The following is a 27,773-nucleotide window of genomic DNA, read 5'->3' as shown; positions in this document are numbered from 1 at the left end:
GTGTATGTGCGTGCGTGCGTGCGTGCGTGCGTGCGCGCGCGTGAGGTGTATGCGTACGTGCGCGTGTGTGTTTTGTGTGTGTTTTAATTGTGCGTGGGTTTTGTTTGTTTTGTTTTTTTGCACGACAATACGTTATTTTAAGAGGTTTGGAGATTTTTAAGGCACCACCCGCCCGCCTGGAATTAAAAGGACAGAACCATATTTCTACCTCGTCACATTCTTAGAATATGATCTGTGTTATATTTTGTTATGAGTTTCGTTACATAACTGAAAATACGTTCAACTATTTCACACAGAGGACATTGAGATGAAATGCAATACTCAATAACTATAGGGTTGTTGGTTTTTTTTTTTTTTAATTATATCGGGTTCTCTCAGGTTCTTATTTATAAAAAAAACTTGCACGAGCCATATTTTGTCATAAAATGCCTTCAGCTGCAGTAGGCTTTTAGGAAAATAAATGTTCTTATTTGTCGGGGTCATTCGAGAAAAATAGAGGCCGCAAAATCATTTCATGGGTATGTACACAATTTGACATGTTTGATAGTTTCCCTGTTGACTAACAATTAAGAGCAAAGATTTTATATACAATACAACTATTACACAATTAAGTGGGTATTATGGATATATTAAATCCAATTTCCATCCTGTTATAGCTAATAGTATATTGGGCGTCTGAATTTTATTGTCGAATTAGCCCAATACATCGCATTATCGGATGAAAGTTCGTTTGTTTTTAAAACAAAATAAACAGCGATCGATTAGAGAGAGATGTGCGACATATTTCAATTTCGTGTGTTTATTTACTTATGATTAATAATTTCCATCCCTTTGTTACTTTCAAATATTTTGGATGTTTCAAGGTTGTTATTGTGTAAAGTATGAAAGAGAATTCTTTCTAAATACGCTAAGATACATAAACATGCATTTTAATGTAATAATAAGACTTTTATGACGGGAATAAATTTACGTTTGTATAAATAAAAATTATTGCAGATAAGGTACATGTATATTTTTATATAAATTATTTGTCTTTGATTAAAGTCTGCTTTCTTTCTTTTTTTATATAAAATATAAAATCAATAAATAAAAATATCATATCACAGTATTTTGTTTTAGCACTTGCGAAATTTCTTTTATTTTCTTATTTGCTGTTCACAGTCTTTGTCAATTGTTTACTCTGTCAATAGGTTTGATTAAAGAAAACAAACATGTTTTACTCAGTTATGTCAGTTTGTAAGTGATTAATTACATGCTTAATCGGATCATCAGTTAATTGATGTTCTCAATCATGTCTATGTATTCACTCAAATGATTTAGTTCTATATATAATAAAATTTTCTCAAAGTTTGAAATAAATCTACTGAAGAAATATTACAAAGGACATATTATACAGTGCTCATATAAACAGAAAAAGTGATATATTACAGTGCTAATAAACTCTGAGAAATATTTCGTTATAAATCTCTAAGCTTGGTAACTAGATTTTCTTATTTCAATATCTGTTATGACAATTTAACTAATGCTTTATACAAAATGATCTATTTAAATATTTCTTCACTTTCTGTATAAATGATACATGTTTATTATTGTGGTATATTCAAACCATTCGAAGTCAAATAATCTCTTTTCAAACATTTTGGGTATTTTTTTTTCTTACATATCTAACGAAAGTTTCTTCGCCCATTAAATAATTGTAAAATCCTTAAACAAATCATATTGATGGTAGAAATACATTTACTTCTGCTTTATACTTTTAACATTTCTAACATTATATCTTTTTATCTTTCAGATGTAAATGGTCAAAAGATGTTTCCACTGGTGCTAGTTGTCTTAACTTTTCTTGTTTGTTCTTCCGATGGAAGCGACGTAGTGCTTGGAATTCTGGGGAATTCGGCGTTCATCGAGTGTCAACTTCCGATTTCAAATACGCTTATCTGGCAGACCGAAAATGGAAACGTTATAGCAATGAACGGGAGAGTAATAAATGAGAATTCTACAAAATATCTAATAGAAAAACAAAACGGATTGCGAGAATCTTTGGTGATTCACGACCTTACCCTTGCAGACGACAATATATTCAGATGTTTTGACCTAAAGAACAGAACGTTTGTTGATTCAACCAAGCTTAATGTACTTGGTAAAGTATTTGTATTTGTTGGATTAAAAGATACAATTTAAGCTGTTAGTGGAATTGTCAAGCTTTTGATGATGGAGGAAGGTCCTCAAGTGCTTATCCGGACATTATTGGCGGGTATATGTGTAGAACCGCGGACATTCAGTAAGCCAGCAGGGTCAGTCCTGACATGAAATAATTCAACATCCGAAGCGGGGTTTCGAACCCACAGCGGTGACGGGCAAGTGATTTGAAATTAACGACCTTGGCGGCTTTCCTTGATGAATAAGAAGGAAGGAAATAACCATACAATGGGAATAACTTCCCTACTAAAACTGGTTGAAAACTGGCGATGTTTGTATGTATGATTCCTACTGCGATTAAGGGAACTATTTTTGTGATACAAAATAGGTAGTTTCTCCTTGCTCTTCAGCTTTGGCAACGTAAAAAATCTCCTTTGGCCATTGAGAGACAATAACCTAGTGAAATTCGAAAACTTGTGCACAAAAGAATTTGCCATTAATTGAAATTTTTCATAAATCTTTGAAATCCTGCATGAATGCTAAAGGACACACAATGCTTTTACTATCGTGTTTTTATTTTTCATTTTGTATTTTCTAGCTCGGGCACCGATGATGAATGTCACAGTCACACCTCCACAACCAATGCTAGAAGGGACAGAAGTGACGTTAACATGTGAAGCAGACGGAGGAAAGCCACTTCCCGAAATCAGATGGTTCATTAAATGTAAGTATAATAGCATTAATTCACCATTATATTTCATGCGTCTGTTTGTTTATATAGGAAAATATTTGAGCCGCGCCATGAGAAAACCAACATAGTGGCTTTGCGACCAGCATGGATCCAGACCAGCCTGCGCATCCGCGCAGTCTGGTCAGGATCCATGCTGCTCGCTAACGGTTTCTATAATTGTAATAGGCTTTGAAAGCGAACAGCATGGATCCTGACCAGACTGCGCGGATGCGCAGGCTGGTCTGGATCCATGCTGGTCGCAAAGCCACTATGTTAGTTTTCTCATGGCACGGCTCATTTACCACCTGGTCTTGATAAAACCAGTAATATGTAATAACGCTGCACTATCAAAGTATTATTTATTCAGCCTTTTATTATAATAATTATTTAATTAAGCCTATTTCTCTTGTGAAAAATACTGATAATGAAGAAGGCGGTAAAGTAAAACATCGCACCAACACAATAATAGGTCATATGGCGACTTTAAAAAAAGTAGATATTATGATTCTATTTTTTTAACATCAGGCATTAAGTAAAACATTTTATGATGTATTTAATAACACGCATTTTTAATTTGAAGACATGTGATAAAAAGATTTTCCAATTGTGTTCATAATATATTAAAAATGTAAATTAATGTTCATTTACAGCGACCAATGGAAGTGTCACGGAGGTTAATGGTAACGTAACTGATATAAAATACCCCAATGGAACCGGACATCGTACGAATACACTGAGAACAACAGTTACTCGAGACTTGTACCGCGCGACATTTATATGTAACATTACAGTGTCACTTCTCTACCAGGAGACATTTACGGTGGATACAGATGTTCTGTGTAAGTACCATGTGAACTTTTTCTTTTATTATTTCCCTCATTTCTTATCGATCCAGCATGCTAAATAGAAAGACAGCGCAACACAACTGCATTAGACAGAATTAAGAATTTTGCTGTGTTAATATTAAAACCGCAAAGAAATATTCCATGGCAAAGTAGAATATCAAATATCCTCACCATAGTTATAAGCTTTCTTCATTTAGTTAATACATGCCATTCTTACATGATTGTTTGTGTTTTGCCATATCCTTAGATTATATATAGCGATCAGTCTCTCGATCAGTCTCAGCGCTCGTTAAAGTATACATATATGATATGACGAAAATCAGCGCTGTAACGAAAACGTTATTTTCTTCACAGTGGCACCGTTAAAGCCAGAAATTACGTCACGTGACTATGATGGAAGTTTTGATGAAAACTCTGTGTTGAAAGTGCAGTGTTCGAGTAAAGGGGGCCGCCCGACCCCAACAATTTACTGGCTCCTAGATGGTAACAGAGTAGGAGACGTGGAGGTTGTTGTTAAAACACACGAAAACGGAACAGCAACTGTGGTATCAAACCTTAGCAAACAAATGTCACGTGTTTATAATGGTTCCGTGTTGACGTGTGCGGCAACGAACAGAGTGTTGTTGGATCAAGGACTTCCGCCACGTGTAGCCAACATTACTCTGTTAGCTTCTTGTAAGTGGTGTATCACTTATGAAATTTAAATACGTTCTTTTTCCTATCGCCTCACTTAAAAAGAGTGCAAATTATCTTAGTTTCTAGAACTGTTTTATCTAAGATAACAATAAGAACTACCCTATGATTGTTGTAGGTTTCACTATCGACTGTATTTCTATACTTTTACAGATAAACCTAATGTATGGATAGAGCAGCATGAGTACACGACTAAGCTTGGAGACAATGTGACATTCAACTGCAATATTGACGCTAATCCTTTACCTTATTTTGAACAATTATATTGGACAAACAAAGGTGTCATGGTAGACCGGAAATACTACTACCTATCAAACGAAAGTGACGTCTTCAGTCTGAATCTTCAAGATGTAGAGATGTGAGTATATATTACTAAAAGTTAAAAGACGAATTGCACCACTAAAGTAGTTTCACTTATATATGGTGGCATATTTCTGCCACGAGATAGCTAGGTAGCTATCACGATGCTTCAAAAAGTTATCTTGATAAAGCGAAGTTTTCTGAAAAGATTAGCTCAACAGTGGAAGGGTTTCTGAAAATATTATTGCGATATATTACATTATTTTCTCAATACCTTTTGTGTAAGTGTCCACAACTGCCATTTATTAGCTAGATTAGCTTTCTCGATACTTTCAGAAATTATCTTGATATTTGGAACTTTTCTGACAAGTGTATCGCAATAGCCTTAAGTTTCATGGAAATAAAATGCATATCGAGAAAAAAAATTATTGCGATAATGTTCTCAGAAAAATGCACAACTTTGCTTGAAAGTTTAAAATATTATCGTGATAGTTAACGAGCATCTCGTGGCAGTTTCAAGCATTAACGAAAAATTTTGTCCTAGAACGTTTTCAGGAAATAAATAAAAAATATCTAGAAAATATTTTTTATTGCTGAAATGTTTTCAGAAAAAATGTACACATTTCCTGGAAAGTTTACAAATTATCGAGATAGCTACCTGGCTGCCTCGTGGCAGAAATATGCCACCATAGTTATCGCCTTTAATAAATCCTATACAGATATTTAACACATGCTCGGCAAATATGGCATACATAAATACGAAAAATCTTAATTTGTGTTATAGTTCTAAAACATAAACGTGAATGTAGTAATAGTAATGCGTATAACATATGTGTTAATTTTAAATTGTATCATTTTGCAATGGGTTTACAGTAGCTCATTTTTGTCTTTCATCTTTCAGAACAGACACAGGGTATTACGCTTGCCATGCTGTCAACAGACTGGGCGCTTCCTCAAGTGAACAGATCAAACTAACAGTATTATGTAAGTGACGCTAAATGTTATTTATATAAAAATTAAAATAAAAGTGAAAATTGCAAGATTGTAATTTACTTGTATTTTCTAAGCACAGTAATTGATATATACACGTCTTGCATATTTTCAAAAGCAGTAGAGTAAGAATAACTAAAACATGTACTTTTAAAGTACGAAAGAATCTAAGATTGCCTGAGAACGAAATTTCATCAAGTCACATTGATAAGTTTGATATGAACCGAAGGAATGGTCACACAAAGAAAAGGGTACGCTACTTTTAGATGTTTCAGCGTAAACAATGATAGAAATCTGTGTTAAGTAAACAAATCTCATTTCAGATGCACCAGTCTGTGGGTACAGTTCAGTTCAGAAAGTTGCTGTCAGATTGGGAGAAGGTGCTGGGCTCAACTGCAGCATGATGGCCTCACCAAATGACGTCATGTTCACCTGGAGGTATAGACAGAATGATGAACGAATAACAAAGATGCGTGCTACAAAGGACATGCGCAGTATCGATCATGTTTATGGAGTTCTGGATCTAACTGTGGGGTAGGTTACAAAAAGATATCTTGTTAAAATATATTTTGTTAGTCCTCTTCCATTACTTAAAAAGTACAAATTTTCCCGTGAAAACTGCTACATAGGTATAGATGATAATGTGGAAAATATGCGTAAAATATTTTTACATTTGTCTGTCCTTACGTCAATCTGCCTATCTCTCTGCCAGTCACTAATGGCGGATTCTGTTATCTACTTATTTATTTAAAACTGCAAGAGATTTTTTTTCATGAAATTTTTGACATAGGTAGAAAACAGTATGTAGAATATACAGATCATTTTATTGTGTCCTTTAACTGTCAACTCGCACGTCTGTCTGTCTGTCCATCCCTCAGTCACTTAAGTTCGATCCTTTGTTTATTTTTAAAACACAATACATATAATATTTTCATGAAAGCCTGACTTATAGATGGTAGATTATCTGGAGAATATGCAGGTTCTTCAAGTAAGCTTCACTGTGAAAATATGGTTCCCTTGGCGGCAAATACGGTAAGTACCTCTTCACAAAGGAGACCTTTATTGCCAGGCAATAGTCTTGGTATTCATAGGTCACTTTATCAAAGTCCCCACAAGCAAAAAGAAAAACTGGCAGTACAACATGTTTCACACTTCCGACCCTCGATCAATGTTGAATACAGATAGATGTGCACCCTAACTACTAATACCTGTCCCCAGATACTCATGAAGGTTCCATGTATTGTCTATACTCATGAAGTTATGAAAACATGCAACAAGCTCCCTCTCATGTTTATTCATGTAAAACATTTTAGTCGTTCGACAAAATTTCCTTCCGTCAAATCCCAATTACATAACGGAATTATGATGGCGGTTTTCTTATCGTTTCAGGAGTCAGATACGCTATGGAGAAATAGAATGTCATGGGAATAATACGCAAGGAATGTCACTTAATCCATGCATCTTTGAGATTGTCCCCCCTGGTTAGTATTGTCACATTTATTTGATTAGAATAATTTCTTAACTTTTGCTGGAGTAAACGTAGTAAATTTGTCAACAAAACTGACTTGACAAATTATTAAGTTAATGGTGATCTTAATATTTCATTGTTGAATAATTGCATCCTAGCTGAAGATGCAAGGCCCTTTCAGTATGATGGATGATAACACGAAACAGACAGCATTTTTTATATATAAATATAGAGAATAACTGCTGCAATGTGTCAGTATATTTTCATGTCTTATGCAGTTGATGTTGATACATATTTGAATAATCTATTGTGTTTTATTAGGTCCACCTGAAATCCCCGGGAACTGCTCAACAACGGTAGACAAGAGTCAAGTCCAAATCAAATGTGTAGCTGGATTCAACGGAGGCTCTACACAACACTTTATTCTTCAAAAGCTCGGCAACATTGAGTTCCAAACGCTGCTTGCAAATGATATCCCCGACTTCCAGTTCAATTCGTACGAGAACGTGACAATTCGCATATGCGCCTATAATGACGATTACAAAAATATCCGAAACTGCGCAATACCTTCTGAGATTGTCGTTTATGTCCCAGGTAATTATTTGGCTTCTTGCTCTTAAGGGAATCTTTTAATCATTTAGATTAAAATCACAGACGACAGAAGCCGGTAAATATATGTCGCAAATGAGTTATATTAGGACTGTGACCTATCCGAAGTAATAAAACTGACTTGTTTTTACTTTTTAAACAAAAATATATCCGTTAAATGATCGGAGTTATACTGGTACTGATGATAAACTCGAACAGATGATAAAGTCGACCACCTTCGAATTATTCAATTGCAATCGGTTATTAATATAATTAAACACCCCTTCTAATAGCAATCACTTACAACACCAACTGGTGTAAACAAAAACAAAATTGGTAAATATTCTGTATAAATAAATGACTTAAATTGATCTGTTTAAAAATATTTTTCCAAATTACTGGGGAAGAGGATGTTTTTTGTACATGATTGCTGTCAACACATAAAGGCCTGACATTGGGTCACTTTTCAATATTTTGATCTGGAATGACTGTTGCAGCATTTTTGGGAAAGTTTCAATATAATACTATGGAGAACATTTTGTAAATGACAAAGTGGTCGAATTTATCATCAGTCAACGTTCGTACATTCCCCATTTTACACCCCCTTTCAGGGCCTCACTTCGTGTGAGTTTGCTTTTTAAATATATATATATAAATTATGTCAATTTTTCAGCAAATCTAAGCTTTACTTTGATACCAGCCATTGATAAGAATTCGCAGAAATAAAAAAGTACAGGTAAAAAACCTCATTTTCTGTCCGAGTTTATCATCGGTACCAGTAAGATAAACACGAGAACATAACAGGAAGGTTGAATTTAACAGAGTGGTTCTGCGTCGTAAACATGAGAAACTTTAGTTATTCAACAAATGTCAAAATAAAATCTCAAGGCACCACTGTTTTCTTTCTTCAAGGCCGGATAAAGATGAAAAATAGTTGCAGTTATTTAAAGGCTTTGAGTGTCACGTTACTTAGGAAATTAATGTTGTGTGCAAATACTTTGAATCATTAAAGTGAAGTCTTTCGTTTAACAAAAGAAATTGTTTCTGTTTATCTGTGTATATGTTTTGAAGAAATAAATAATTCATTTGTACTTTTTCAGATGTACCTCAAAGTGATCCAGTAAAGGGAGAAAAATCACACAAGACAGCTTATATAGCTGGAGGAGTTATCGCCGCTTTTGGAGTTATTATCATTGCAATAATAGTTTCCGTACTTCTCTTTCGGAGATATAAAAAGGTTTGTTATAAAGTCAAACAAGCACGCTTTCCTTACACCACCAATAATAAACTAACCTCCTCCTTACATAACTCTTATGTTTACTCACAACCTGGATACTAACAACCTGGATACTAACAGCCTGGGATCGGATTTGGCATGCAAGACCTTAGAAGCAAAAGAATATTCAAACACGCCCGCCTGGGACGCGTCAGCATTTCCAGATTTTGGAAAAGGACATGGGCAGAGTATTTCCAAACAGTTTCGGACAGATGGACACGAGCGTTCCGTTCATTTTAATTACAAGGTCACGTTATATGGATATGATTCGGAGATCAACGCGCAAAACGACTCAGCTAAAGCTAAAAATGACATCACAGAACTGTTTATGATCTAGAAAAAAATCAATGGAATTTTGGTCATTGTTTTAACAAAAGCAAACAGTAAATATGGATCTAAAGAACTGCCTGTGAAAGCCAAAGCTCATACATTGTCTATTGTATTAACGTACAGTTTAACAGTTATATGGTGTGTGTTTGCATATAGATCTCACATAGACCAGAAAGAAAATGGTGCCTGAAGATGTTATTCCTTAAACAAAAAATGCAGACAAGGCATCAAGAAAAGTGCTACAGTATTGTTAATTAGTGACTTACCTAGTTATTCACTTCCAACTGTCACTATTATCCTTTTCATGTCCCAGATTGCTCTAAAACTTTTACGCTTTTGATGTAATCTAAATGTAATGCATGCTTTTGGTTGTTATCTTTTTTTACTTTTCGCACTATTCACTTTTGTTAAGATTTTATCTTAAGTTTATGCATGTTTTGTTTTTAAATTTGCATGTTTGTCCACGTAAACTATTTCATGCATGATTCATATGGGCTGTTTATACACTTTCGTTATTTTATCTACTCGGTTTTCATTGATTTACGATATACAACCGCTGTATATTTTCGTTTTTTTTTTTTTTTGATAATCCGTCAAGTAACTTTATTTATGAGTAATCCATTACATCTGTGCTTTGCAACGTGTTTTATGTTTTGTAGATGCGCATCTGGTAGTTTTGATACTTGATTTTCATACTAAAGTGACATGTATTTGTGTAAATATAAATATCAAACAAATTGTCAGCGTCTAGAGACCTATATATGGTACATGGAAAACCTTAGTGCGTCCGTACTTTTTTGTTTATCAGAATTTACGTCATATAAGAAGACAAAGTGCTTGTTTACTACACCAATGATAGATCCTAAATACATTAGCTGCTTTTAAATCTCATTACTGACTTTAGCCGGAGGTGTTGTCCTATATTTATTTATTGTGATGAATCTGCCGTATATATCCGTATCAATAAAAGAACAGGTAGGGTTTGTGTCATGTATAAATTAGTTTTAACATTGCCGGCGGAGGCATACGCATCGAGGTTATCGTGATATGATAATGATGTTGACGACATACAGTAAAAAAAGAGTACAATAAAACACATTTCCGTATTAATTAAGTGTAGATGTATGATTGTTATTACAGGGAAAGACATCGGGAAATATAAATGATTTAGAATCTGTATCGGCAAATAAAGAAGATGAATCAAGTAAGTGAAAACGTTAAACTACCATTTGAATCAAACAATGGATAGCTAAATGGACAGACATGTACGCAAAACACACAACAGCATTTTTCTTTATATAACAACATGTGATTACACTATCAAAAACGTTTATTTCAAATCAATGTGGTGTAACTACCATTAATATGTAAATAATACGCCAATTTTACATTTGACTACTTGCTCTGTAAGCCTATTGCTGTGTTCAGACAGATAGACAGATACTATATTCACCCAAAGTATATATAATACAACATACAGCGCTTTTGAACTTTATTTCATAGATGAAAAGAGCGCTATAAAAATCTGGTAAATAACATGAGGATATTCAGTATTTGTTTTAACAATGTAATGTTTTGTTCCGGTAGCAGTAAACAGAATATGAAATATAAACGTAATCATTTAGAAGTATGCATAATTGTCAAGTGTTCAATGTACTTTAATTCAGTTTTCCGCTCTTCATTTCTGAATATATTTCATAGCAGAATAACTATTTGTTTGATATACACATCTTTGAAACGGTTATCGTACTTTTGGAGTATGCAGTTTTTAAAAGAGAACCCTTATGTACTTCCCGTCTTCAATTTTTCGATTTTTTTCTTGCAGATAAATTCAAAAAATGGTGGAAGTCAGCGTCCCTCAAACAATTTACAGATTACTTCAGAAAGTCAGGATCGAATCAGTCAACTCCTGGAAGTGTACAACAACGTGAAACTGTGACAGAGATTGACGACAACGATACGCATTATCAAGACTTCGTCAGGATTACTAGCACACCTTACCATCCTTTTAAAGCCTACCGTATCGACAGAAAGGCAAATTGCCCCGAGTTTAATAAACATCTGGAACAAATTGCAAAAGAAGATAGGAAAATTGCACCTGACGTTCTGAACGAAAGCACTGGATTCGCATTATCCCCCATAGTTGCAAGAAACATTGGCGCTAAACGTAGTTATCAAGACGAAAGTCCAATAACATACCTCGATAATGTTATAGAAACTCGTAGTATCGAAGCTCATTACAACGAAACAACAGACATTGGTATAAGTAACTGTTACAATACAGCGGACATGATAGATGCTCTGTGTGATTCAGATACTAGAGGTGTATGCAGAGATAATGACGATGCAACAGCGAATGTCTGTGTAAAAACATTAGATAAAGAGTATACTGATGGTGACATTGCTGACGTTCTTGACAGTAGTGAAGAGAATATTTTAGAGTATGAAACAGATTTACAGAAAAAGAATGAAACTGAATCTGATTCAGCACCATGTGAACATAATAAAACTGCCAAGCCAGCCAATGAAACACGTAATTTTGAAGATTCTGTGACAATTTTGAAATTCATGAACGTTGACTTTTCGGCTGTATCAGTAGATGAAGACAATGCTTCTAAAGTGAACAATGTAAGTGTAGAAAATTTAGCCAGAAGTAGTGAAAATTCCTTTGACAAGTGTATTCTCATTCGTTCACCAACCACGACGTCTTTTACAGGTATTTCTGGTGATAAACCTGTTCAGCTTGCAAAATCTTACAGCTTACCATATAGAAATCGAAAACAAAGACAGACCAATTTAGATAAAGGTAATAGCCTGTCAGACTTAAATGTCAAAAATGAATTCACAGCAATTAGTCAGTCGACAAACGAAAACCTTCAGAAATGGAATCATTCAATTAAGTCATATTCTAGTGACAAGTACAGTTCTGATCAGACAAGTTATACGACAGCTATAGACAGTGATAGCAGTTCCAGAACGACACATGCTTCTGACACAATATGTGATATTGACGAATTTACTCTGACTGTAACAAGTGAAACTACTACTGACTTTGGGAGTAAAGAAGAAATTGATAGTATCCTTTGTGACACTTTAGAGACCCCAGATCACATACCTAAAATGAAAAATGTTCATTCTACTATATGTTTGGATGTTGACCAGTTTACTTTAACCATCACAAGCGAAAGTGATATAGGTAGTATAAATGTCGTTGATGACACTCAGGATATTGATAATAACTCAATTGATGTGGTGAATGGATTTCATGGAGAACGTAGTCAAGACTCACCAAAAGGATGTGACAGTGAAAGATCTACCCCTAGGAAAGATTTGTTACGACGACACAGTTTTATGGAAGCAATAAGCAATTCTATGGATGACGTCAATGTAGACGCTCCTCCGTCTGAGAAAACATCAGTTGTAATTGATTCTGAAACGGAAGGCTCCTATTTCAATTACGGATATGAAATAGAGAGTGACAATAAATATGATGACAGTGAAGGAAAAACGACGGAACAAGATAACACAGACACGAATAGTGTTAATGTAGTTGCTTATTTCTAGGTACAAGTCTCATGCTGACAATCTTAACGATCTCATTTTAATCACTGCAAAATATAATGTGATAATTAAAATATATATGTATTAATTGTATATAATAATGTAAATTTGACATCTTTTATTTATTGCATCAGTGCTTTTTCAGTTGTTACCGGTATCTCTGTTTCAATCTCTTGTATTTGTTTTTGATTTACGTATAATAAAATGCACAGCAAGAAAGTCGAATGATGCTTTCTGCTCATATATAGGTACTAGAAATCCCATATAAAAGAACTACAACATTTTCTGCAAGATAGTACAGCTGATCAGAGGAGAAACAAGGTATAGATATGTCAAAATACACCTAACAAGAGCACCGCCTTGCGGGTGCTGACGCTCATCTGATTTTTTTTGTATAATAGAAATATTGTCCTACCCATGATTTTCTAAGTCTAAAAAGGGCCATCATTCTTGCAAAAAGCAGGATAGAGTTATGTTTCTTGATGTACAGTGTCCACTTATGATTGTGAAAAACTGTTGCAAGTTTTAAAGCAATAGCTTTGATAGTTTATGAGAAAAGTTGCCTTAAACATAATACTCAACCAAGAAAATGATTTTCTAAGTCCAAAAGGGGCAATAATTATTGCAAAAAGCAGGATGGAGTTATGTTGCTTGCTGTACAGGGTCAGCTTATGATGGTGAACAAGTGTTGCAAGTTTCAAAGCAACAGCTTTGATTGTTTAAGAGAAAAAGTTGACCTAAACATAAAACTTAACCAAGAAATCTGATATTTTCTAAGTCCAAAAGGGGCCATAAATCTTGCAAAAAGCAGGATGGAGTTATTTTTCTTGCTGTACAGGGTCAACTTATGATGGTGAACAAGTGTTGCAAGTTTTAAAGCAATAGCTTTGATAGTTTAGGATAAAAGCTGACCTAAACATAAAACTTAACCAAGAAAACTGATTTTCTAAGTCCAAAAGGGCAATAATTCTTGCAAAAAGCAAGATGGAGTTATGTTTCTTGATGTACAGGGTCTGCTTATGATGGTGAACAAGTATTCCAAGTTTCAAAGCAATAGCTTTGATAGTTTAGGAGAAAAGTTGACCTAAACATAAAACTTAACCAAGAAATCTGATATTTTCTAAGTACAAAAGGGGCCATAAATCTTGCAAAAAGCAAGATGGAGTTATTTTTCTTGCTATACAGGGTCAGCTTATGATGGTGAACAAGTCTTCCAAGTTTCAAAGCAATAGCTTTGATAGTTTAGGAGAAAAGCTGACCTAAACATAAAACTTAACCAGGCAACGCCGACGCCGACGCCGACGCCGACGCCGACGCCGACGCCGACAACCGCTCAAGTGATGACAATAACTCATCATTTTTTTTCAAAAAATCAGATGAGCTAAAAATCGTTATAATAACACAGTACATTGTCATACATTCAAAATATGACCATCTACGGCCCAGTACCACATGGATATAACACATGCTTATTATCAAATCTAAAACAATACCCTTTGAAATCATAGAGAATAACCAAGCAAAACAATAGCGGACTCTATTTATCAGAGTCTGTTCCCGAGGGGTAATTGAAAGAGTGCAACTTCCCTTACACCCCCAGCATCAGCTTAAGTGGAACTTTAATGTCAGTTATTATCGCTCTTTGGTTCACTGATCTTCACTAGTTTCGGTGCAACGGGCATATGAGTTTTGTAAGGGTCTGTTGGTAACCCATGAACCGCCTGCGCAAGCGCATGCGCTGAGTAGTATATCCCGATACTCCCAAACACCAAACCAAGCAAAATGATTATAATGTCTGTTGCTTTTTCGTACCATTTCATCCGATACCATCTCAAACGTAGATGAAAATGGCATGGCCACACAAACGATAGCATTGTTCCGGTGAAACTTCCGATAAGCGACATCAAAATGGCAAAGTATGGTATTCCAATTGCGAGAAGCATTGTGAACAAAACTAATCCGAACCTCAATGCTATTGCCCATATTTTCAGTTCCTTTTTATCATTCAAGCATGATGGGAAGACGGATATGCCCCGTCCCTGGAACAAGGCTGTTTCAATCAATTCCACCGCCGCAAAATATGGCAAGGGATACGACAGCAAAGCCTTGGCTACTAAAATTACATTTACAATTATTTTGAACGTCTGGGTTGGTAAATTATTCGTAATGACCTCCTGCGTAGCGACGCCCCATGTAAGGAAACCGATGTACGAGAAGATAGCTTTAAAACCAGCAGCGGAAGCGTGTGTGGCATGCATCATGCAACTGAATTTCTTACGATTGACGAGATTTCCTTCCAGAGTTGGTAAGAATATCTGTGACGTATAACTGAATACAATAATCCCTAAAGATATTGGGAATGTCCAAATGTCAATCTTCAGTTGCACCTCCGACCATTTCCATACCGATGCCCTCGTCAAACAGAATATAATAATAATAGCATTTATAGCCATGTGAGCTACGGTGCACCAGAAACTCAACCAAGATACGCTTTGTAATGTCTGCAAAAATGCACAAGGGAGCAGGAAAAACGTACTAAGTACAATCCAAGATGATAAATCTATCAATCCCGGAAAGCTTCCATCGAGAAGATCCCCACACAGAAGCACATACAAGATGCAGGTCATCAGTAACTCAATTATCTGCGCGCAGTTCACAATTTTTCCACCAATCGTTTTACCGAGGACCTCTTCAGCCACCTCTACGTAGCTATTTCTCACTCGCACTCGTTTTCCTGTCTCGTCTTCTTCATAAAGACATTGTACGAGAATTTTGCCCGTATAACAGCATATGTAAGCCACCAAGACCATTGCGATTATTGCCCAGTAGCCTCCCTGAAGAACAGCGTAGGGAAAACTAACTATGAACATGCCCTGAAAAAAAGATAAGTATGAAAATTTCCAGTGCTTCCTAATAAGTTCTTCATGAAAAACCTGTTTCACGGAAATTGGCGTTGTTACATACTTCAAAATATTAAAAATAATATTGAAGATGGTTAGGCAATTGTTTAAGCATTAATGATTGAACTGTTCTCTTTATATATTTAACGTTTTAAAAACTGTATTAGTTTTCTTTTCCTTGACGTTAATATGATTTTTAGTAGTCGCAGCTTCGCCTTTAGTATTACAATAATGTTCATTTTCTTAGTGTCTTCTGGCAGCTACACGAATGAAAGTCGCTATTAGTGTTAATGTTTAAACCTTTTTTTGCACTGATAACAACAGTTTCCTAGACTTTTAATTAGTACTTCCTTCGTAGAATATAAGGTAATAAATATACATGAAATTTTCACACAAAAACCCTATGGTTTCATAGAGACATACTATTTAAATATATAACGATACCAGTTATTTTCGTTAGAGACGTTTTTTCTTTTGTCTTACTGAAGTTGGTGGAACTAAGAGAATGGAAATTGACGTCAATACGTAAATAAAGAATTTTTGTGCAATACCTGAATAGCATTGGTGACGTTCCAGCCAGCTTGCCACTCTGTAATTTTATTTCCCGGATCTTCATTCGCTTCGTCCACGTCGAAAGTCTTTCCTTCAAGCGTTTTCCAGTCACAAGCATCTTTCAGTTCTTGATCATCGTCATCAAAGCGCTCGTACTTTGCAAAACTTATTTTCTCTTCATTGTTTCCGTCACAACAAGGCCACAAAGACTTAATGTAACCCATCGACAAAGGTAAAATACCTCGTAAATTCATTTTTTTAAAATTTAATTGCCAGAACTATTTGGACGAGCCAAGTATGAAACAAATGTTTGTTTTATTTTTTTTTTTATTAAATGGTCCAGTTCAAAGTTGCTTTCTAAGTTTCCTGTTGTACGAGAGCGGCTAAGCAGTGCGTTGCTAATTATACACAAATATTTAGTTCAGATACGAAATGAGAATACTCCATTCATATTTACAATTTCATATAACAACAACACGATTAGAACGGATAACCAGTCTTACTAAGTTTTAAATTTTAAGTAATTAATTACTAAAAAAATTAAATCTTTAAACGTCCATGTCATACTGTTCCGCGTTCACAAAGAATGAAAGCAGTTTCATGACAGGGAGGCTTCGTTTGTTAACGCTAACTGAACAAACCTTCAAAAATCTGCAACAGACTTTGTAATATTGACACAAAGCTCTCAAGCTGGTCCAATATTAGCTATTTATTCTTTAATTAAATCGACAGCTACTTGGTGAAAATTGAAGACATCTTAATAAACAAGCAATTATTCACGGGACAGATTTAATATAAAATCTCAACTGCAAATAACGTCCGGAGCTCCTAGAATTTCTTTTCTGATGTAGTGGCTTCATACAGTCAACGCGTGTCTAAAATGTGTTTCGTGTGAAAGGATGCGTAAAACAAATACAGCTTGCGCATAAAAAGAGCCTTTTAACCAACTTCAGACCAAGATTTACTCATGATAAAAGATGTACCCTAGTCTGCGAAAACCAAATTTCAGTTAATTAGATCTTTTTGCTGTTACAATTTTTATACAGTGTTGTGACGTTTCCCTGTATATTGTAAATGTAGCGTATAGGAGAGCTACATGTATACTAGTATATAGTTTTATCTCCAGGACTACTTTGTTTCAGGCCCTCATCGTGCGGACGTACGTACTTACATATTTGAAACCCTAACACGAACGAAGTGTTGTTTACGCATATTTTTCGCGGCATAACATTATTAAGTTTTTATTTGTGTTACCATGGGTGTGGGCGTGGGTGTGTAGAGGAGGGGAAGTTGGGGGGGGGGGGGGGGGGGGCAGGAAAGGAGTCCTCACCCATTGGCTGTACAGGGGACTTCTCTTCAGAAAATTTGAATTTGAAATTTTGAATGCAAACACCTAAATTCCTGAAATATCTACCTGGTGTATATGATCTAATTGATACGAAACAAAAATAGATATTCAGATAATTGTCTTCAAAAGATTAAGGTTTTTTGGTCGGGGATAGGGGGAAGGGGAGGGGGTGACAAAAATGCTATTCTGGCTTCCATTTCACCATATAATGTTTGTTTCTATATTTCATTGGTATGAGAAATTTAAATGTTCAACGGTTGCCAAAGACGACAAGCTGTTCATATGATTATATAAATACATGATAATGCAATTTATTCATAAAATTGCTCTTTCTTATAAATATTTTCGTTTTTCTAGCGCCATCTTGCTTTTCTGGCCCAGCTAGATTCAAGCGTAATATAACAGATAGTAGTACTCTCTTGATACCTTGAATGTTTGGAACATGAACTTGGTGTTGGCAGACTATATATGTTTTCTGTAGGTATACAGCCTCGAAAATAAAATAAAAAAATAAATAAAAAACTACAATATAAAGAATGTATGTCTTTCAAGACATCCTACAAGTTGATTATATACTGATCGCTATAGTATTTTTGAAATGATACTGAAAATGCTGAACGTACGACAGTCACCCTATTAAAGAAAACTGCTTTTCTCATATGATGGGGTTACTCGTGCAGGATTCATGTCATCTGGAACAATTGTTAGATGCTTTTGTAAGTAATGTTTCTTCTTATAAATCCAGTCATGTTTCCCTTTACAATGTGTTTCAACTCAGTTTGTCAGAAACTTTCAGGTATTTGCTTTGGTCTTATGGACTCTAGGACTTGACAATCAAAATCGTCTTGAACTAGTTGAACGAGAGAAGTTTACAGTATTAAGATTCCCTATTGTCCTTTATATACAAATAAATGCAAGTCCATAATAAGATGCAACAGTATCCAAACTTTTAGCTTCACTGATGATTTAACTGGAGCTCCGGAACCACTGAGTAGACCTACTAAACTATGGAGCTAATAAATTAATAGCTTACATTTCACGAACTATTCTTTGTTATTAGTAATATTACTGCAGTATGCATATTGATTCGACTTTTGATATGTTGCTTACATATTGATTGACCCTGGTTTTGCAAATTGATACTGCCTGTGGGCGGTTACTTCCCTTTAATGGATAACCACCATTTGCAGTCAGACGCGCAAATAATAATAATATTGATAAAAAATCTTTATTTAATGAAGGTAATTAACGTACAAAGTGTACATAACATGAAAATAAAACGTGTACTTATTTTCAGTATGGCCTTCAGTAAACAACAACAACAACAATACACATGTATACAAACATGATACACCTGTACTGGTAGTGGTAATTGTTCGAAATGTAGGCTACTTCTTTATCAGTTCCAACACTGACATGACTCGTCGCATTTTGGTATGCTGCAACACTAATATTAGACTGGCTCCCGTCCCTATGTTTGTTCTTATTTACATATATCAGTTTTCTTCATTAAGAGGGAAGTAACTCCAGAAGGTTGTTTCTATATTGAGATTTTTTATTGCCCCTGGCTCCGAACATAGGGACTGGTGAAAGTTGGCTACCAGTGTCTCACAAATTTGTGAGACAAATTCCCATTATTTTTTTTCAGTGACAATCTGTTGCTATTACTGTGATGTGTTACCTAAGGGTTTCATGTGCTAACCATCATTTAATGAGCCACAACTAATTTACTGATTTATGGCCTGCCCTCAGCTTGTATTGGCTTATCAGACAACAGGAATGTGCTTTTATATATTTATCAGAGGATTTTATGATCTTTAGATCAAGAATTAAATAATTTTAAACTTCACTTTTAATGATGAAATGGATGAAGCTGTAATTAAAAGTTTTAAAATATGAAAAAATAAGACCAAACCAAGAGCATGTTGTAAAAGAATATTTAAAAGGAAATTGTGTTTTATTCTGTTGACCAACTGGCAGTGGCAAAAGCTTAACCCCCATTTGCATTTGATTTTTTCCATTATGACAGCACACAATGTACCATTATTGTTGAGTCACTTCATGTACCTGAAGCGACGTCCCATCCCTTACCAAAAATGTGTACATTGTCAGTGTAAATCCAGTTTTTTGTCAGTGTTTTACCATTGTATTCCCAGTGTATTTTCAGTTGTTTTCCAGCTAATTTCCAGCTTGTTATTCTGTTATCACCAGTTATCACAGTGTGTATTGAGTTTATTATCAGTGTAGTACCAGACCTGGTAACAGCATACAATAATCTGGCATTAAACTGAAAACTAACTAAAAACACACTGTCTGCAAAACACTATTAAATCATGCTTGAATGAAATATTTTTAATTTCAGTACACTTTATTAACGCAATTTAAGACACATATGACAATAGACTGCAAAACTGGCATTTAACTGAAAAAAGTATGGTAATACACTGACCACACAGAACAGCTGATAATAAACGACCAATACACTAGCAATAGGAGGGATTTTGGAAAAGTTATTTCTTGTATAATCATGGTTGAGCATGTTGAACATTTTGCCATTTTTCTGATCGCTTGCTATATCTTAACACTGCATCAGTTTTAATTTAGTTCTGGCTGCTTTAAGTCGTAAAAAGCATTTCTGGCAGAAAAAGAAGATTATAACATAATCATGTTTGATGGTTGAACATGTTCATAAAACATGATTAGCTAACATGATTGTGGATACAAAAACATGTTCCAACATTAATCATGATCCATATTTCGCTATGGAAAGTGTCCACAGTCTGCCACAATGCCTAACCTATAACATACAATATCCTTTGTAATGCCACTAAGGCCAAACGTCAATTTAAATATGTATCGATAAAACCAGTGTATTGTCAGAAACATGGTAGTTTTAAAATATTAATGAACATGTAAGTTAATAGCTGTAACAGTTTTCTGCCATTGTGTATCCAGTGCATGTTCATTCTATAAACAGTTACTGGTAATACACTGACCATAGTGCACATGCATAACCAGTATTTCCTTCTTATTTCCAGTGTATGTCCATTCTGTAGCCAGTTGCTGGCAACACACTGACATTAGTGTATTACCAGTTCTTTAAATTCTTGCCATTTTGTTTCCAGAGGCTTTCCATTCTATAAGCAGTTGCTGACATCACACTGGAAATAGCACCAGTGTATTACAAGAATCCAATTTTTTGTAGTCAGTGTTATTCCATATTGTTGCCGGCCTATTGTCAGTATTGTCATGCAAAATTAGTGTGTTATCAGTTTGTTGTCAGTTGGTTGCCAGCATAATGTCATTATGCCCCTTTTCAGACTTAGAAAATCCTGGTTAAAGTAAATTTTGCATGCAAGTTCCCATCTCCATACTTGAAACTCTGTAGATATTTCAACATTTTAAAATAGGGTAATATTCCTGCTTCTGTCAAAACAATCTGAATAGCCGAGCATTGGCTGTCTTACAGACTGCTCTTGTTAAGAATAACACTTAAACACATAGACAAAAAAATATGAATAAATACAAACAGTTCATCACAGATTGTGATGAACTGATTTAAAACTGTGTGTAAAGTTTCATTAACTTTAGAACTTTAAACTATGAACTCCAGCATCTGTCATGTTGTCATTGGAAATAAAATTGAAAACAACCTACTGACTTGGTGTCATCAGCTGAAGACATCTCACTGTCGACCAAAACAGAATTCAAGGCTCGTAGCACTTTTAACATCACCAGCACCCTTCATTATTTTTATTTTTTTTTTCTTTGTTTAATAATAAAAATTTCATTTAAACCAGTGAAACAATATCAATAACCAAAAATTCTCTCAATTATGTACCAGTACAAGTCTGTTTTTATCTTGACCATGAAACAAGCGCTGTCTTTCTGTTTTCTTTCATTTCTCCACATAAAAAACACTTGAACTTTTTTGATGTAAAGGTTAATTTTACCACAACAGTAAACACTTTCTGTAGTTAGAGTTTTTCATATTTAACTTTTAACAAAACCTAAAAAATCATATTAAAAAAGATCCCGAGTTTATGTTACCTCCAAATAATTATCCACATATTTTAATATTTCACACTTACATTTACTAGTAAACTGTTGAATCATGAATGCGTTCAGTATCATACTCTTCTAGAAAATAACAACATCTGATGTTTTCTCAAATGACCCTTATCAAATTGGTAAGGAGAACTTGTCATTACATTTCATAGTTAATTACTTTACAATTGATAGGATTCTCAGTAGTTAACAGTATACAGGGTTAACCTAGGATTACATTGGCCAACTTTCACCAGGCTGTATGGTTCAGCCATCAGATAAAATTGTGCTATTTTAGAGGCCTAAAATTTTCTTATAAAATGTTTCCAGTATTTATATAAAAATAACCATGCAGCCAGGGAGCCAGGCTACACTAATATGTGTCAGACAAGAAACACAGACACGAGTATCGGGCATGGGACAAAAAATATGGCCTTGTTTTTTATCCTGAATGAGTCCAAAATGAAAAATACGTAGTGAAATATTGGCCCCTTCAAAAGATACATGTCTTCAAAAAATACATATGTATCTTTTGAAGGGGGCTCATATTTCACTACATATTTTTCATGTTGAACTCATTTAGGATGCAAACAAGACCATATTTTTTTATCCCAGGTCCAATACTGGTGCCTGTGACAAGGAACTGTTAAATATAGAATACATCACAGGCACCAGTATCGGACCTATATATTTTTCATTTTGAACTTATTTAGGATGAAAACTAGGCCATATTTTTTGTCCAAGGTCCGATCTGGTACCTGTGCCCCAAGGGTCTGTGCTGGGGCTTCTCCTCTTTCTTCTATATATTAACGACTTACCTGATCATGTAAAATCCCAGATCCAACTTTTGCTGATGACACAGCTGTCTATCTTAGGCCTAAAAAAAATATTCTTTGTTTCCAGTAACATGCTAAAAAAAATTAGGGTAGGTAGGTTCGAAAAATTTTATTTTTTGGAATTTTTTTTTAATAAGGGAGACTTTTCGGAAATTATTTTTTTGTCAAAAATGATTATAAATAAGGGGGTTATGCCTTAAGAGCATCAGTAAGTTGATTTCTAACATTACTGGCCATGTTTAAAGCATAAAAAGTGCAGTTTTGCATCTTTTTGTTAAAAAGTTCAAAAAAATATTCTCAAAGGCCATAAAAACATTTAGGGTCGGGCCAAAAATTTAGGGTAGGTCGGGAAACCGGAAACAAACAATTTTTTTTTACACCTTACTATTAATAATACAACTGATTGCAACAAGTTACAACAAGATCTTGACACCCTACAGAAATAGGAAAGTAAATGGGAAATGCACTTCAACCCAAATAAATTAATGCCAGGTTCTTAACATCTCATGCAACAAACACACAATACAACATGATTATATATTGCATGGCCAGATCCTTGAAACTGTAACAAATGCTAAATACATTGGTGTAGACCTAACAAATGACCTCTCCTTTAATACTCCTATTAACAAAATCTGTACAACAGCAAACAGAACACTTGGTCATCCAAACTAAAAACAAGAAGGTTAAAGAAATAGCATATAAAACTCTTGTCAGGCCTCAGGTAGAATACCCATCCACAGTCAGGACACCCTACACTAAAGTTATAATCAATAAAATAGAAAATAATACATGTGATGTGGTGTGTGTATTCATTCAGTGTAATCATGTAATGAGATGTGGATTTATTAAAGGCTAGATTTTAGAATCTCCTGGCAACATGATTAACAGATCTCTAACATAACTAGGCCATTATAGGGAGAGGAGACTGGGTGTGATTTTGCCCCAATGATAGTAATAAAAATTAAGATTAGACCTGTGCCACAACTATTTCACTGGCTGCTGTCAAGGGGATGGTAATCAAGTTTTAAATGAGTAGGGCAAAGCTGTTACATCTACCATTTGTTATAAGTTTTAGTTTTTTTAGTTTTTCAGGGTTATCGTTCAGTCATCTGTTTTGACGCTCATAAGTTTTAACGTCCATTTTTATTTTGCTGTCAAATAGTTATAAGTGACCTTTTATAATGCCAAATTACACAACCCTTACAGAAGAAAAAGGCCTGCCGTGTACTCTTGCTGTGTACATACAGCGTATATGATGCGTACATGATGTGTACTGAAATCAAGGGCTTTAAATAGTACGCAGGATATACACCGCACATACACCGATAGTACGTTTGTAGTACACTTTTGACATGCAAATGAGCTCTGCCGCGTACTACTTGCTGCGTTAATACTGTGGACTACATAGTACACAGGATGTACGCTGGAGGAATTTAGTATGCGGGAAATAGTACGCAGCATGTACGCGGCACATACACTTTTCACATGCAAATGAGCCTGCGGTGTACTACCCCTGCGGCGTACATGCTGTGTACTCCTGGCCCAAGTCCTGCAGCGTACATGCTGTGTACTCCTGCTGCATACATGCTGTGTACTCTTGTGGCAAAACTGCTGTGATAATGTAAATTCCTTACCCCACCAACTTTCGTATGCAAATGCTGATCATTTGGACAGAAAAAAAAAAAACAGAAAAAAGATAAGTGACATGCATCAATAAGTATTTACCCTTACCAAAATAATGTAGATTGATGTTATCAAATAAATTAGTATGCTTTTCTTCATCCACTTTTCAATGAAATAAATCAATTTTTGTAGCATGTAATTTGGTAAACATTTGAAGAAATGGCGTTACTGCATCAAGGGGAAACAACTTTAATGCAACTAAATATAAGTGTTATGATTTATTGTAGATGATGTGTGCGTAGTATGTATTTATTTTGATTAAAATCCATCTGAGAACAATTTAGGACTGGACTTATATGAGCATTTATACACTTTTATGTCCGTAAAAAGTAGCGCACCAAAAAATTTTGGATTGATTTTTTCCAATGGGGCGAGCGCAATTAGCCAAAAACGTTCTGAAAATATACGAGCGGCAAATCCCGTGAACAACTTTTTAATTTGGTGAGGCCTTAATGAGTTAACATAATGAGCATTAAAGCCTTTATAAAACATGATAGAATGGTGTTTTGCTTAAAAGTATTCAAATAACAGTGACAGCTATTCTTCTAATTTGGGCGCTGTGGAGGCATTATCTTGGTAATTATTTCATGTATTACAAAATGTAATGCAACAAAGTTCAAATAAGGCTTTTCAATTATCCAAGTTAGAAAGCTCTAGGAGTAATTCAAAATGAAAAAGAATATATTTTTACACTGCATGCAAGGTGCAGCTCAGAAATCACTAAGATGTAAGCTTCACAAATGAACATTGCAAATAGTTTGGCAAATTTTCATTGTTCAGAATACCAGTAATCTGAACTATTCTATGCTATTAAGATAAAAGTTACTTGGAAATCAAGTTTTTTGCTTCCAAAAAAAAAAAAAATGTACAAATCCTTCCTGCATGAAGTGTACTTCAGACTTTTACCTAAAAAAATTCAAAGTATAAACACCAAAAGAAAATGAACAAGTCCCTCCCGCGTATATGAAGTTTACTTCAGACTTTAACTTATAAAAAAAAACTAAGTATAAATGCCAAAAAAAATTTGGGTACAAGTCTTTCCCGCGTATATGAAGTGTACTGCACAAATTTCAAAGTATCTGCGGTGTACATGCAGTGTACTATTTTCTTGTACAAGTCCCTCCTGCGTACATGCAGTGTACTCCTTAAATTTTCAGAGTCTGTGCTGCGTACTTGAAGTGTACTAGTTACCTCCTGCGTACATGCTGTGTACTCGTCGAAATAGTACGCGGCATGTACGCGGCATGCGGTGTGTGTAAAATGTACTCCTCTGGCGTACTACTGTGTTCGTGGCATATACACAGCAAATACGCAGCATGTACGCCACAGAGGCTTGCTTCTGTAAGGGTAGTTAAATTTACAAAGCAGGCAATATTTTACTTTGTTCATATAAAACATAAATGCATTCATCAGATTTACAGTAAGATTATGTTATTTTTTTCTGACTTTGGTGTATTTTTACATCTTTTTAATAATGCAAAAATCTCCAATCCTTTAAAAACTTAATTCTTACAGAAGCAACTGTTCAAGAATTCAGATCTTGGTTGTCTCTTTCCCTCAGCTATGTCACAAGACAGTCCTGTGACTTAAATTTTGAATAAACTTTATATTTTTAACTCTGTTAGACACCTTCTATCATTTTTTGAAAATGTTAATATATTTTAATTGAATATGGTTTTGCTGCTCTTTGTCAAATCTTGTTGTAAATAAAGAAGGTCATGTTTCCAATAGGTTTTCACTGAAAGTACCAAAGTTAAGAGTAAAGGGAATAAAATAATCACATTTTACAAAGAAATAGTAAAAAGGTCACTAAAAAAAAAAAAGCTTAACTTGTTCATTGTATTTTAAGTTTCAGGTCTTGACTGCATTCACATAGAATTATAACAGCCAGATATGATTTTGGCCATACCAGGCTCCAAAAAAGTGAATTTTTGGTTAAGAAATCCAGCCAATCAAAAGGCGTCATTTCTCATGAGGCTCAACAAATATGGATGCTTTGATGGTCAGTCAGCAATAATACAAATATTGACATGTTTTAGCTCATAAAGTCCACAAAACAGGAATAAAGTAAAGGGAGACATGCTATAGTTTACAACAATACTATTTATTTGTATAATTGATCTATTTTACCAATGAAATACATGTTACACTGCTTAAGGGCGTCAAAACTAATGACTTCGGGATACATTTTGACTGGAAACAGTGAGAGCAGACATGATATTATAAATTTGCTCTGATTTATGCTCTGTTTGCCAAAGCCATTACAGTCCTCAGTGTATTTTTGGGCCAGCTTTGGGGCCGAAAGTTTGCCCCATTCCCGTCCCAAAAAAGTATAGATTTTGTCTCTTTTTTGAAAAAAAAATCACTTCCATTTTTTTTCTACATTTTCCAGCCCAAACTGCTAGTACATATTTAAACCTTACCATTTAGAACTCAAGATAATTATGACCTAGAAAGTAACATATTCATGACAAATGCTGTTTTCATTACTATAGTGATTTTCTCCTTATTTTAGTTTTTACAACACAATTTTCCCCTCCTGACTGGCCCTGTCTTCATCCTCGAAGTTCTAAAATAACACTGAACATGGTATATAAAGCAGTTTTTCTTAGGTCAGTATTGGAAATAACTGCTTTTTTGTCTATCTGCTGATGTAAAAAGGATTTATCTACCTTGTTGTGTGACTATGTTTACATTTAATAAAACAACATAAATTGTATTTTCAGTTGGTGTCATTGATAAGGGTTGAAAAGTGTGACATGTATGGAAGTGGCAGTGGTTTCGAGTTTGAACCCAGACTGTTAACTGTATAGACACACAGTGAGTTAAAACTTTATAAAACCTGTCTTAAGCAGCCAGCCAAGGGAGTGGGAAAAAGTTTATTAGTGATCAGTTCCAACCAAATAAATTTTCAGTAGCACTGTGCAACTCTGCTGTTTGTAAGGATAACGCATGTTTTTTTGATGTTATAACGTCTGCAGAACCCCGAGGGATTCTGAAGATGTTATAACACGAAATGAACTTGCGCTAAAGCTATTCTAGCATAAAATGCAAAAAAACCCAAAAAACTAATAGATGAATACTACTACCTCAAAGTCATTAATTTTCCATGAAATGCGCGGGAATATCTGAGTTGTTTTTTTTTCATATTGACATCCTTTCCATTTGAATTATCCGTTTTATGGCCGTAATACGTTTACGCTCTGCCATGGAATGCGCATAATATAAAAAGGTGTTATAACAGCACGTGAGCGTTTAACAAACCTTTTCTTCCCCCGAAAAGTGACAAGAACAGCAGTTTTATGCTAGAATGTTGTAATGGGGTTGTTGTTCTGGAGAGGTTAAATTACTAAGAAATTGGCAAGGTATAGAGCAGGTATAAAACTCTAGCAATTGATTGGCTGTTTCCGAACACATTTTTGAAATTGACCAATGGCAAAGTAGCATTTTCAGATTGGTGTCTTTAACCTTTGGATCCTGGTCT

At 34.8% G+C, this 27,773-nt stretch overlaps 3 protein-coding genes across 4 annotated transcripts in view; 1 reads left to right on the top strand and 2 right to left on the bottom strand.

The window, feature by feature from the left end:
• Nucleotides 1–9,764, bottom strand: part of LOC123525380 (prostaglandin E2 receptor EP4 subtype-like) — a 34,049-nt gene extending 24,285 nt beyond the window's left edge. The window contains exon 1 of one of the 2 annotated variants that reach the window (XM_045304386.2): nt 9,626–9,764. The gene's annotated coding sequence lies outside the window, so the exon portion shown is untranslated. The remainder of the gene's footprint in view (nt 1–9,625) is intronic. The other variant, XM_045304384.2, reaches the window with a different exon arrangement.
• Nucleotides 1,752–9,629, top strand: LOC123525903 (hemicentin-2-like). Its single transcript, XM_053539609.1, has 11 exons — nt 1,752–2,140; nt 2,183–2,294; nt 2,685–2,863; nt 3,520–3,708; nt 4,069–4,389; nt 4,561–4,765; nt 5,609–5,691; nt 6,021–6,231; nt 7,087–7,178; nt 7,487–7,759; nt 8,845–9,629. The coding sequence occupies exons 1-11, from the start codon at nt 1,810–1,812 to the stop codon at nt 9,090–9,092; spliced, it is 2,244 nt and encodes a 747-aa protein (XP_053395584.1). The 5' UTR covers nt 1,752–1,809; the 3' UTR covers nt 9,093–9,629.
• A 4,545-nt stretch (nt 9,765–14,309) lies between the features above and the next one.
• Nucleotides 14,310–15,790, bottom strand: LOC123525382 (vesicular inhibitory amino acid transporter-like). The gene has a single exon (XM_045304388.2). The coding sequence runs from the start codon at nt 15,788–15,790 to the stop codon at nt 14,546–14,548; it is 1,245 nt and encodes a 414-aa protein (XP_045160323.2). The 3' UTR covers nt 14,310–14,545.
• Between the last annotated feature and the right edge of the window lie 11,983 nt (nt 15,791–27,773).

Source organism: Mercenaria mercenaria, chromosome 3, assembly GCF_021730395.1.
Source record: "Mercenaria mercenaria strain notata chromosome 3, MADL_Memer_1, whole genome shotgun sequence".
NCBI lineage: Eukaryota > Metazoa > Mollusca > Bivalvia > Venerida > Veneridae > Mercenaria > Mercenaria mercenaria.
The sequence above is the reverse complement of the archived record's forward strand: the minus strand, read 5'-3'. Positions and strand labels throughout refer to the sequence as shown.

Excerpts from the sequence above, each read along its gene's own strand:
- LOC123525382 (XM_045304388.2), bottom strand. The coding sequence starts at position 15,790 with ATGTTCATAGTTAGTTTTCCCTACGCTGTTCTTCAGGGAGGCTACTGG.
- LOC123525903 (XM_053539609.1), top strand. The coding sequence starts at position 1,810 with ATGTTTCCACTGGTGCTAGTTGTCTTAACTTTTCTTGTTTGTTCTTCC. Across the intron at positions 3,709-4,068 it reads GGTGGATACAGATGTTCTGT|TGGCACCGTTAAAGCCAGAA; the intron begins GTAAGTACCATG and ends TTTTCTTCACAG. Across the intron at positions 6,232-7,086 it reads GTTCTGGATCTAACTGTGGG|GAGTCAGATACGCTATGGAG; the intron begins GTAGGTTACAAA and ends TTATCGTTTCAG.